This window comes from Phyllostomus discolor, chromosome 1 (assembly GCF_004126475.2).
Source record: "Phyllostomus discolor isolate MPI-MPIP mPhyDis1 chromosome 1, mPhyDis1.pri.v3, whole genome shotgun sequence".
NCBI classification, from domain to species: Eukaryota; Metazoa; Chordata; class Mammalia; order Chiroptera; family Phyllostomidae; genus Phyllostomus; species Phyllostomus discolor.
The window spans coordinates 47,933,377-47,946,634 of record NC_040903.2 but is presented as its reverse complement, the minus strand read 5'-3'; the positions used below and the strand labels follow the sequence as shown (position 1 = coordinate 47,946,634).

General features: G+C 37.9%; 1 protein-coding gene across 4 annotated transcripts in view; it reads left to right on the top strand.

The window, feature by feature from the left end:
• The window catches only part of CCDC158 (coiled-coil domain containing 158), a 62,580-nt gene that overhangs the window by 13,140 nt on the left and 36,182 nt on the right, over nt 1-13,258 (top strand). For 2 of the 4 annotated variants that reach the window (XM_036022509.1, XM_028508076.2), the window contains exons 4-9: nt 2,788-3,005; nt 6,377-6,486; nt 6,600-6,927; nt 7,276-7,352; nt 8,413-8,523; nt 9,112-9,226. In XM_036022509.1, the coding sequence (XP_035878402.1) occupies nt 2,788-3,005; nt 6,377-6,486; nt 6,600-6,927; nt 7,276-7,352; nt 8,413-8,523; nt 9,112-9,226 (959 nt within the window). The remainder of the gene's footprint in view (nt 1-2,787; nt 3,006-6,376; nt 6,487-6,599; nt 6,928-7,275; nt 7,353-8,412; nt 8,524-9,111; nt 9,227-13,258) is intronic. The other 2 variants (XM_036022517.1, XM_036022511.1) reach the window with 1 other exon arrangement.

The window sequence follows — 13,258 nt, the reverse complement described above, 5'->3', positions numbered from 1 at the left end:
CCAATATCCTCAACAACTTTTCTCTCCTGCTGTACACTTATGGGGAACCCCAATCTTTATCAGGCAGACTGCCTCCCCCATTTTTGTACTGGGGTGCTGGAAGGTTCTGCTAGAGAAAGTATGCAAATGTGGATTTCCCACCAATTTGTGGGTCATAGTCTCCGTCTTATCTGGGTCCTTGATGCTGCTGAGGGGTTTTTCTCATGATCTGAGCCAGTTCTCTCTTCATTTTCCCACAATGCTTATTTCACAATGATACCATTCTCAAGTCCCTTAGCTTACCACCCTCCTTCTCACTTTCAGATAACATTATTTCCTAATTGTCAGATAAAATAGAGCCGTTAGGCTGGTACTTTCTTAGCTTCTCCTATCCTGCCCCTGAGATAAACTGTTTTCCACAATCCATGCCTCTTTTCTTCATAGCTCAGTGGAGGAGGCAGCTTCTTAATTTGCCACTTGTGCTTTAATTCCATCTCCACTATCACCACCTCGTCCTCAGAGATTTGGCTTCAAAATCTCTGCAAAATCTTTGGCCTCGGTCACTCTGGTACTCTCAGTCTTTCAGTATAGACATGCTAAATTTCTGCCAACCTAAGGATACTAACAAGTAAATAAAACAAATGAGATAAAATAAAATAAAACCTTTTGCTTAACTTATATCTTACTTTGTTCATAGCTATGCCTTCTGAAAGAGAAGTGTTTATGTACTGTCTTCCTATCTTCATCATCCATTCACTCTGTAAACTACCGACTTATGACTTTTGAACCCAGGATTCCAATGAAATCACTCTGTCCAACATAACTAGATTTTCCCTTTTTTTGCTCAATCCAGTGAATTCTTTTCCCCCAACATTTTATTTTTATTTTTTTCCAGAATGGTAGAAAAATTGAAAAGATAGTACAATGAATATCTTACATAATCTTTACCTGGATGCACCAGTTGTCAACATTTTATCATATTTGTTTATGTCTATACCTAACAATTTATATATTTTTTAAAGATTTTATTTATTTATTTTTAGAGAGGGAAGGGTGGGGGGGAGAGAGAGAGAGAGAGGGAGAGAGAGAAACATCAATGTGCGGTTGCTGGGGGTCATGGCCTGCAACCCAGACATGTACCCTGAATGGGAATCGAACCTGCGACACAATTTATATTTCATTTTGATGATATTGAAGGCATCATGATTCTTGCCTCGACTTTTGAACATGCATCTCTTTAGAATAAGGATGATTTCCTGCATCGTCACTTTATTGTGTCTAAGTCACAAATTATTTACATTTCCCTCACATGCAGAATACATTTTCTCTCTCCTAAGAAGGCTCCCAACAGTCCAATCCCATGATAGTACCTGCTCAAAGGCCAGAATCTCTTTATCTAAATGGGATTCAGGTACGGATGAAGCTCCTCAATTTTCATTCATTAAATACAGCTCCTTGAATGGAGTTCCTCTTAATCTGAAGACCTGGGATACCCAACATTCAGCAGTGGGCAGGCACAAGATAACCACTACCCACAATCCTATTCCAAGACGGGAAAACATGATGCACTTGTCTATTGCAGTTCTGAAATCTAGCTCCTTGATGAGAACAGAGGCCTGGAAATAATTCTCCGTGGTTCTCAACTCCATCTTCTGGACTCTTGGGTGACTCTGAGTCCTTTCTTTGGCATTAAAAATACCAAATATTTTCAATTGAGTACTTTTGTCAGCCTGCCTAGGGAAAGGTCTCTTTTTACCTCACACCGTCTCTGTCTCAGTGCAACCCAGTAGCATGTCTTGAATATAATTCTCTAAACCCTTTGTGAGTCTTTTGTAAATCTTCCTGGGTTTTACTTTTTTGTCTTCTGTTTGAGTATTGGCATTTCCTCAGAGTACTCTTCTGGATCCTCTTCTCTTTTCATGGCACAGACTGCCCCCAGATGATCCCATTGACTCCGAGGATTCACTAGAGCTCTTCCGCTGACAATCCCCAAATCCTGTTCTCTGAAGCAAAGATACTCTCCTGAACTTCAGGCCCATGTACAGAATTTGCAAATCAAACAGCCTTACTTGGGTGTTGGCTGAAGCCCAAACCCAAGAGAAATACTTGACACCTCCCTCTCTTTTACTTTTCGCATGTATTTCTCGAATCCAAGCCTTTGTGTCTGTCAACACTGACTGCTTTGGGGCACACTCTTGCTATTTCTTGTGTGTGTCAATGAAAGTCTTCTCCTCCTTGGATTCTCTACTTTCAGTTTTATCCCTATCGATGCATTCTCCATACCAAAGCCAGAGAGCTTTTTCAAAACACAGACCTACTTATATAAATCCCCTACATTCAAATCTATTCCTCAGAGCTTTCAAAATGAAATCCAGACTCTTTGGCGTGACCACAAGGCCCTTCATGATCGGTCCTACATTTTCATTCTCATGTCTGGCTACTACTTTCCTCTCACCCAGAGTAAGCCATGCCGTTTTAAGTCTCCTCATCGATAATTATGCTGCTCCCACTGCCCGGAATGCCCTTCCTCTCCTCTTGTCCTCCAGACTAGTTAAGTCTTACTCAGATACTTCAAGTTTCGTTCGGCTCCTGTATCATTTGATTACTATCAGGTGAAGCTCCCTCCTTCTCACTAATCTTCTCCTCCTTTTTAGTGTGTTCTCCTCTCTCTCAGAGATGCTTTTCCTCGTCTGTTTGCCTCCTGAGGCCTTGAGCTCCTTCCTGATTCCATAAGAGAATCACCTAGGATAATGTTTGCCACAAAGTTATTTTAGCAATAAGTTAAGTAATTAATTCTTTCATATTTAGGTTCTACAAGTCCATTTTTTGTATCATCTATTCGTGGTACAATAATTGAAAACACATCTTCATCTGGGATGTTGACACAAGTTCCTTTTTTACCTAAACATGAAGTAGAACTTGATTCTCACAAGAAAGTCATCCCTTACCCTGGAAAAGAACACATCGAACGTGTTTTGGAAGAATATTCACATCAAGTCAAAGATTTGCAGAAAAGACTAAATGAAGTAAGTTGCATTTTATTCTTTCAGTACCTGAAGCCATTTTGGGAAGACAGTGAGGCACAGTGCCTTGGAACCTAAACTTTCTAGAAGAAAAGTGTAACAATGGATTTATTGGTTAAACTTGTCAGTTAGGCCAGTGCCTTCTATTTCAGTATTAAAAATTGGGCTGATGAAAAGTCTACATACCTATTTTCTTTTGGTAATAATTAGTCACAGTGTCTTACTTAAATGGTATATTTTTTTCAGTTTTATTCCGATATAATTGACATTCCAGCACTGTGTAAGGTGTGTAGCATAATGATTTGATTAGATATAGCATGAAATGATTACCACAATAATTTTAGTTAACATCTGTCATCTCATATAGATACAAAAGAAAAAGAACAAAATATTTCCTTGTGATGAGAACTCTTAGGATTTATTCTCTTAATAACTTTCATATGTATCACATAGCAGTGTTAACTGTAGTTCTTATTATCTTATAACTTGAAGTTTGTACCTTTTGACCACCTTCATCCAATTCTTTCTCCCCATCCCCTGCCTCTAATAACCACAAAGCCGATGTTGTTGTTTTTTTTGTTGTTGTTGTTTCTTTTTTTGGATTTCACGTATAAGTGAGATCATACAGTGCTTATGTTTCTCTGACTTATCTTATTTACGCAATGCCCTCAAGGTTCTTCCATGTTGTCACAACGCCGGGGTTCCCTCCTTTTCAGAACTGAATGATATGCTATTGTTTGTGTGTGCATCACAGCCTGACTATTCGTTATCTGTCAGTGCACACATAGGTTGTTTCCATGTTTGGGCTCTTATAAATAATGCTGCTGTGAACATGTGAGTGCAGGGATCTCTTCGATTTTGTATTTTTATTTCTTTTGTACATATTGCCAGAAGTGGGATTGCTGGATTGAATGGCAGCTCTATTTTTAATTTTTTGAGGAATCTCCATACTGTCTTCCATGGTGTCTGTACCAATTTACATTCTCACCAACAGTGCACAAAGGTTCCCTTTTCTTCATACTCTGGAAAGGGTTCCGGCAGGCTCCTAGATGTGTGTTGAGTTAGATGCCTATGTCTCAGGCCGATGCTTTAATATAAACAGGGGAGCCTCCTCCTTTCTAAGTCTGGACACGATTGGCTGCCTCTGAGCTGGGCCATGGGGTGTGCGAGTTTGAGCACAGCACCCCTTTAGAGATTTCTCAGATGCTACAGTCTTGAGGTCTCAGGACTCAAGCCTTCTTGCTTTTCCAAGTCAGATGTTTAGGGGACTCGCCTCTCAAATGTATGTCGTAAAAGTTGGGCTGCTTGATGTGGAGTCTGAACCTTTCATTCCTCAGGAAGAAGCTCTGGGTTTTGAGTTCCTTCCCAGTGTGGGACACTGTGCTGAGAGAGGGGTTTATAGTGAGACTGTATCCCGGCCTCTTCTACCCACTTCAGTGTAGTTTTCTTCTTCTTTGTCCAATTTGCAGTCTCCACTCAGCAAGCCTTTAGGTTTTCCTAGAGAGGAATTGTTTTGTATGAAGCTATAAACTAGTGCGTTTGTGGGAGGGGGTGAGTTCAGGATCTTTCTGCATCGCAGTATTGACCTGGAACCTGTACTCGCCTGTCTTTTTGATGATGCAGCATTTAACAGGTAGGAGGTGATATCTCATTGAGGTTTTGATTTGCTTTTCCCTAGTGCTTAGTAATGAGTATCTTTTTATGCATCTACCATCTGTATGTCTTCTTTGAAAAAATGTACTTTGCCCATTTTTATATTGGACTGTTTGTTTTCTGCTAGTGAGTTGTACAAGTTGTTTGTATATTTTGGACATTAACCCCTCTACAGTACATGCTGTGCAAATATTTTTCTCATTCCATAGATTGTCTTCTCCTTTTGTCTTTTGCTGTGTTAGTGGTTTAATTTTAATGAAACTTGAATTGCTCACAATGTTATAATTAATGACATTCACTGATGATTATAATTAATAATTGGTTCAGGCCTGCTGCCCTGCTATCATGACACCTGTTTTTTCTTTACAAAGCAGTGGGACGGGGTAGGTTTTTGATGTATCTGTATACATGGTAGCTAAACAGTGTAGAGAATGTTTTTGCTAAAATCTTCAAGTGGACCTTATGAAGAATTAAGCTGATTTTATTTTTAGCTTTACAATTGCATGCTGGGTCCCAGTAGTCTACAGCCTGAAAGTCAAACTCACCAGCTTATATGAAAGCCTTTGTGATCTAACCTCTCCCTGTACATTTTAGTCTCTTCTGTACCTGCTCACCATATGTAGCCCGCATTCCAGCAATATCAAGCTACTCTCTCTTCCCAGGATGTACCGTACCATTCTAGCCCTCATGCTTTTGCTCAAGTAATTTCCTCTCCTTTACCTTGCCTACTTGGCAAATTTTTATTATCCATCAATACTTAGCTTAGGCATTTCCTCCTCAGAAGCTTTTCCTCTAGACAGCAGGAGGTGTGTTCTCCTTTGCCCTTGGTGCATGTCTGATGTAGTATTGAGTACATTGTATTCATTTTATTGTATTCATTAACCCATCAGTCTGCCTCAGCAGACGGTGTAAGCACTTGAAGGATTAAAGCAAACCTACGTATAGCCTTATTAAGTGCTGAAAAAAAGAAATCCTGTTCTTACTTTATAGCTCTGATGTCTCTCAAATTTCTCTGCAATACAAAGCTTTTGGGAGTGTTCTTCCATTGCTTCATTATCAGTCTTTGTTTCTTTGGGTCTTTATTACTGGCTGTTTGCCTATTGTTTAATCTTGGTCTTTTAAGTTTTATCATCTTCCTTCAAATGGTCAGTATTTTTGGCTTTTTGTTTATACTCAAGGATGAACCCTGTAAAAACTGATGGCAAGCTCTCTATGGGCAGAATTTAATGACTTTGCTTTCGGATGATTAGTTGGTCATCAACTATTATGCTGGGAGATCCCTCAATGCCTGATTTTAGAGATCTTCGTGAATTTCTTTATAGTAGAACACCTTGATTTTGGGGTAGTGGTTGTCTGCTGCCAAGTATTTTAAGTGGTTTGGAGGTGGCTGTTGAGTTTTCTATACAGAATTTCAACCAATTTTCCTGTTCTCAAGTATAAAACTTATTCCTATCGCCGTATTGAACCAGAAGTCAGATTTGGTTTAGGAACAGTGTTTTGCTGTAGAGAATGGATTGAAAGGGGCCAAGCTTGAGACAATGAGATTAGTAAAGGTATTACGGTAGTCTAGGTGAGAAATGATTAATTAGGCCTGAACAATGGTGAAAGGAGAAGGAAAAAAACATGAAAGTAAATTAATAATACATTTTTTCAGAAATTATAGCTATAAAGAAATATGTTCCTTTAATGGAGATTAATTTGCATGGCATTTTATTTTCCAGAGCAATGAATTGCATGAGAAACAGAAGTTTTACTTAAGGCAGTCAGTCATTGACTTGCAAACGAAGCTTCAAGAGATGCAAATGGAGAGAGATGCCATGGCGGACATCAGGTTGGGATCTGTTACCGAGACTATTTTAGAGCTTTACTCTTCGTAGCATCAAACTACTTGTATGATTATGAGTTTTATTAATGTTATTTTTGTCTCTTTTATTTATTTCATAGACGAAGGGAAAGTCAGTCCCAGGAGGATTTAAGAAATCAGCTTCAAAATACAGTTCATGAACTCGAAGCTGCCAGGTGCCTGAAGGAGAACATGCTGAAAGACAGCAGCACACAGATAGAGCAGCTGAGGAAGATGATGCTTGGCCATGAGGGAGTGCTTCAGGAAATCCGCTCAATCCTAGTTGACTTTGAACAAACCTCAGGCAAGAAAATATATGAACACGACAGTGTGTCTACTATCCACTTCCGCAACATGGGCTCAGCTATTAGTAAAACCCTAAGAGAATTAGACACAGAGATTTCATATCTTAAAGGGAGGATATTTCCAGTAAGTGGTGAGAACACTACTTCAATTTTATATTAACTTTTATTAAGACAATAGTATTAGGTATATAATGTTTTTAAATTCTTAAAAATAAGTTCTCATTTTTTACTCTAAAATAATAGAAGTTGCTTCCGCAAAGTTCTCTCTTAATAAAGGGAATTGGCTTGATTGACTTGTACAGCTTCATGAGAATATAGCCAAAGTAAAGGATCTAATAAAATACAGTATTAGAATGTATACAATTTAAGCATTACTTCTGTTTGTATCTTTCTAAAGCATTCCTTTAGTTGGAAAATCTCTAAATTTTATGAGCTTTAGATGAACTCGTTTCTAAATCTTTTTAATGACCAGGTTGAGAGCCAGCTTGAGGCACTGAAATCTGAATCACAGAACAAAATAGAACTACTTCTTCAACAGCATCAAGATAGGTAGGTGCCTGACTGAGGCAGAAAATCACAGTGATGCTGTCCAGCAAGTCTCCAATCCCTCCTCAGCAATTCCAAAATCTAAAAAGCTCTGAAACACAGGAGTTTTTTGTTTCATGGGTTTGTGGCAAACTCTTAAAGAAAAAAAATATTAGTCTGGCACTTGTTAAACAGTAGGGGAGATTTTATTCAAAATTACTGACATAGGAGTTTGCATTAGAGCAAGGGTGTCAAACTCATTTTCACCAGGGGCCACATCAGCCTCATAGTTGTCTTCAAAGGGCTGAATGTAATTTTAGGACTGTATAAATGTAACTACTCCTTAACAGTTCAGCGAGAGCTTGGCCGGGTAGAAACAAGGTGCTAGGCCAGATAAAACAAGGTGGAGGGCTGGATTTGGCCCATGGGGTTTGTGTTTGCCACCTGTGCACTGGAGAGCTCAGGCTCAACTCCTAGTACAAGGACAAGTCAGGATTCATAGCCAGATGCAGGGTGAGGGGGTCATTGGACGGAAAATTACCAAGAGGATACATGAAGGGTGAGAGGGTTCTCACTAAACTGACTTAGCAAGATTCTTACTAAGCCCAGACTTATTAAGGGGATGGAGGAGTGGGAGGGGCAAGGCACCAAGGTCAAGGCCTAGCTGAGACAAGAACTCAGAGGATCCTGACTAAAGTTTGGTCGAGGAGAAGGCCTTTGTCACTCATTTGTTGGCAAAACCTGACCTGTGCTGATATGAAGCTTGTTATAGTCTTTATGACTAAGTGGATACTTTAAAACCTTTTGTTGTCTTGTCAATATGTTTGGCTTACAGGACACTTCCCTAGATCTCCCTGGGGATGTCATATACTATATAGTACACATAATTTATTAGCATTTGTAAATTTAACCTAGCTGATCCTCAGAGGATTTGGATAAAGGACTCCATCTAACTTTGATATGTGTCATAAAAAGTAGCATATTCAAAACCAAAACTAAATTTGAATATTGGAAATCATTAATTTTTAAAATAATTTATAGGCTAAATCTTTGGTCAAATAACAGTCACCACATTTTTTTACAGGATTGAGCAGTTGATAAGTGAACATGAAGTTGAAATAACAGGACTTACCGAGAAAGCCAGCAGTGCTCGAAGCCAAGCCAATAGCATCCAGAGTCAGCTGGAAATCATTCAGTACGTGTGTTGTGGTTTGCCATCGATAGTCATTCATCTTCGTTTTGTTTTTACTTTCTGTTTTAAGATCTTTTTAAAATTGCTTAATAATTGATTTCACAAGAGAGTAAAACTTATCCTAATATTCAAATGAATAGAAAGATTACTTAATGTATAGATAATATTATATGACCATATCAGAACTATTATTGTAAGTATTTGGACCTGTTCAGAATGGATGTTTTAAATATTGTTCAACTGACCGGATAAAACAAACATATATATATTGTCTAAATATATATATAAATAAAATGTATATATGCATATAAATAATTTTATAATCTGAATTTGTATGTTGAAACCTCTTTATGGATGTTTTCAAGCATACATAAAAGTAAATAGTATAAGGAACTCCCACATACACATTGCATAGCTTTAACAGTTGACATTTTTGAACTTGAAGAAGCAGTTTTGGAAAATAAAAGATGAATGGCCTAATAGTGCCATATAAAATGACTAGTGGGAGTATCTAAAAGCTAGAGTACACTGGGAATCACACTTATTGTTAGTTTGCTATTTGATTTTATTCCCCCTTTAAACCCTTCTTAGAGAACAAGCAAGAAACCAAAATTCAATGTATATGCGCCAACTCAGTGAGCTGGAATCTACTGTTTCTCAGCTACGTTCTGAATTAAGGGAAGCCAAAAGGATGTATGAAGACAAGGTGAGTTTAGATTTTGCTGCTGTGCTTCCAGAGACAATTGTACACAGAATCAATCATGTAGTTTTTATTAGTTTATTTGAAAATGAGGAATCAAAGTAATCATTTCAAGGTAAAAATTATTTCTAAGATGGATGCCAAATAATTTTTAAATTGTTTGCTTACTTTAATTCATTCTTAGAAAAAAAAAGTTCCTGCATACTTTTAAGTAAGTTTCTAAAAACTAAATTAAAGAATAGGCCCTTTTAATTACTTTTACAAGGCAAATACTGCAGCACGGGCTGCACTCCCCCCACCACTCAGCCCCTCAGGGGCCACCTGCTCTCTCACTTCGGCTCCTGCTTACTCATCACTGTGCTGTTGGAGAACTGAATTAGGAAGCTAAACCTTCATCTCTCTCACACAATTCCTTTTAGAACCCGATACTCATTAATATTGTATATTCTGTTTTCTCTCACTTTACATAGCTGAAGAGAAGTATTCCTTATCATTACCAACCATTCTTCCAGATCTTAGGCTTTTGTTAGTTTCAAGCGTTTATAAAACTATAGAGACCCCACAAAACAAGCAAAGAACTACCATTCAGAGGAGCTTGTATTCTTTTTTCCTGTGGGAGTTTACACCTGCTATCCCACTCTCCTGTTTTGTGAATTCCATCTTTATCTGCAAAATGTCCCAGTTCAGAGGATAAATTTCATATATAGTCATCCTACTTAGGAGAACCTACAGTTCTAACAATCACTTTTAGCCAATTTCTCACACCCTAGCTTATTGGGGGGAAAAATAGAGTATAAGGAAGATACCAGATTTCCTTTATAAAATTACCCAGTTCCACATGATAACAGTACAAGAAAAAAAGCTCCTTACAGGAAGAGGCAACTTAGTATTGCAGCACTGACTGTTCCACGGTCTGACCTCTTTAGAGCACATAGTTATCACTGTCCTCCCAGTGCTGGCCACAGGGTGGCGCTGTTTCTCTTAGGTTCTCTGGTTCAAGTGTGTAATTTGAGAGCTTGACCTTAAGTCCCTCTGGCACAGCTAAAATAAGAATGGAAAATTTAGACATGGCTTTATTAAAGTCTCAACAATAAAGAGTAACATGAAACTATATAATTTTCGTTATGAGATGTGGATCCTCTACAGCCATGGCTTTCACACATTTTGATCACTACCCTCAGTAAGAAATGTAGTTGAATTTATGATCCAGTACACACAAGTGAAGCAATTTCACAAAACAACGTTTACCCCATTATGTATGCTGCCAGCTCTTTTCTGTTCTCTTCAGATGCTGATTTGATGCTCCCTAAATTGATTTCCTAATTCACTGGTGGGTTCCACTGTGAATAACACTGCTCTACAGAATCTCTTTGCTTTGCTCTTCACCTAAATTCTTGTGTCAAGGTCATTTCAACCCCTGCCACCTACCAGCAGCCTTAAGGATACTTAGACTGCTTAAGGTTAAATCCAAGAAACAAGCCCAGAGAGAAACTGTTGTTCTTTTCTGCCCCTCTTATCCCCGCTTTTTGTGTTCTAGTTTCTTTTCTCGGGATGAGCTTTTCCCCTGAAGATTGATAGCGGGAGTGTCCACCCCATTCTAGGCAGACCAAGCCTACAGAAAAGGTCTTGATCTCAGCCTGCAGAATGGCCATGATCTCAGGACAGCATGGGGTGGAAGCATGCTTTAGTGCTCAGATCTATAGGCGGCTGGCACATTGGCAGAACCGAAGTGCTGACAACCTGACAGCGAGATGGGAAATAGGATAGTTGTATTATTATCCAGTACAATAACTGGTATTCGTCACGACTCAAATCATCTTGAAAAGACTAAATATTCATTGTTTACTGACAAATGCAGCTCTTTGAAAAGTCATGAAGTACTAAAAACTAATCCATTTCTCTTACGTGATTTGAGGTTGCTGTAGATTTTCACCGTAATGTTTCTTGGAGAAATTATCCCTTCATAAGCTATCACCCATTGTTTGCTAATTTGCATACGGTCTGATATATAGCATTATGCTGATGAACTCCAAATTGGCCATGGTGGAAAATTTTAACAAAAACTGAAATATAGATATACATCTAAATAATACAAAAATAGTTTTGAGTTTTTACAAGCATCTCTTTGGCATTATAGAAGCATAAGCACCCAGACGAATGACCACAAACTTTCTGTATGCGTGGTTTGAGGTCACGTAGATACAAATATAATAGTAGAATTAATGTCTTGTTTGCTGTAATGTAAACAGTGCACCTTAAACAGTCAGTATTTAATAGAAATAAGGGAGCATATCTGATTAATTTTAATTCAGATCACTGAGATTTATAATGTAGCCTGTTGAACCTAATTGAGTTGGCACCTAATTGATGGGTAGCTAGGTTCTCACAATAGTAACTCCCTTTAGTCAGTAAACACTGAGAGATGGTCATCCTGCTGTGTTAATTGAGATTGGAATATATTCTGGCCTGAAAGGCATTAATACATGGTACAACTGAGTGAGGCAGAGCAAGCAACTTAGCAATAGGAATGCGTTTTGGGTTCATGAAAATTCTATTGCTATGAACTGTTTTTGTTGTAATGAATTGAATATAGAATCTTAAAAAATGCAGGCTCTTCTCTGTATTTTCGTGGACCTTGACTTCACATTCTAAAGCCTATTAAAACTTTAAAATCCATTTTGTTTTCTACTGCTTCATTGCACATGTTAGTATATACTGTACAAGTAACATAAAGAATAAAGCATCAAAGAAAATAATACACCCTGGCTGATATAGCTCAGTGGATTGAGCACGGGCTGCAAACCAAAGTGTCGCAGGTTCGATTCCCAGCCAGGGTACATGCCTGGGTTGCAGGCTATAACCCCCAGCAACCGCACATTGATGTTTCTCTCTCTCGCTCTATCTCCCTCCCTTCCCTCCCCTCTCTAAAAATAAATAAATAAAATCTTTAAAAAAAAAAGAAAATAATACATAAAATCTGTGATTGAAAGTTTTGTCAGAAAAGAAACTTATAAAGGGGTGTTGATATTACTTATAACATGCTTTATGAGAGGCAGTATTAGTACTTTTTCCTGAGGCCATATTTCTTCAGAAAAAAAGTGTTTATTATTTTAAAAAATTAATGACATGACAGCCTGAACAAAACTTTTTCAACTAGAATGGATTAATTATGAGAAAACATTTAGGAGGGCAATGTTTCTTTCAGATTCACAAAAGTATTTAATAAAAGAATAATAAAAGTTGAAATTGTATTTTGAAGAAAATTTTAGGTATAGCTTTTGTAGCTTACACAAGTGTCTTACTGTAATGCTTTTTTCTATTCTTTTCTTTCCATTTTAGGAGAACCTCCAGAATTCCCCTTTACGAATTCGGACCAGTAGAAGCTGTCACTATTGGCTCTGTAGATTTGGCTTTACTCTTAACTTTCGCTTTTTGACAACAAAAATATCTCATGATCCTTACTATTAGTTGATTTTTTTCTACTTTGAGACGATTTGGGGCTGAATTTCATACTCAAACAGTGAAGATTTAGTAGCACTGGCTAGAGCTACATACTGTGCGGGAAGATTCTATGCAAACCTCTTTGCATAGTTGTGCCAATGCACCTCGTGCTGACCTACAGTGTCCCTTATTATCCCATATCTGTGTCTTTTTGATCACAGAAAACAAAAGATCCAATTTGGTATGATTGGTAATGCCTCGGAAATTACTATAAGATTAGAATGAGATCTCAGTACTTATTTGTCTGGTGATCCAAAACAAAAAGATTCATAGGTGGTGAAAGGGAAAACCAGTGCTGCTATTTAAAAAAAAAAATAAAATAAAACCTTCGGTACATCTCAGATGTCAGTATCTACTATGGACATTTTAAAAGGCTTTTCTTTATAGTGTTTTTTACAGCTGTTTGTATCAGCTCAGCTGCTACTTCGATGGTTTTCCCTTTCACTCTCCATTTATCTTTCTGATTGATTGATTGATATAAATATTTTTACTCTAAAAAGTGAAAGGTAAAAGCAGAGCTATAGCAGCTGAGTCAGT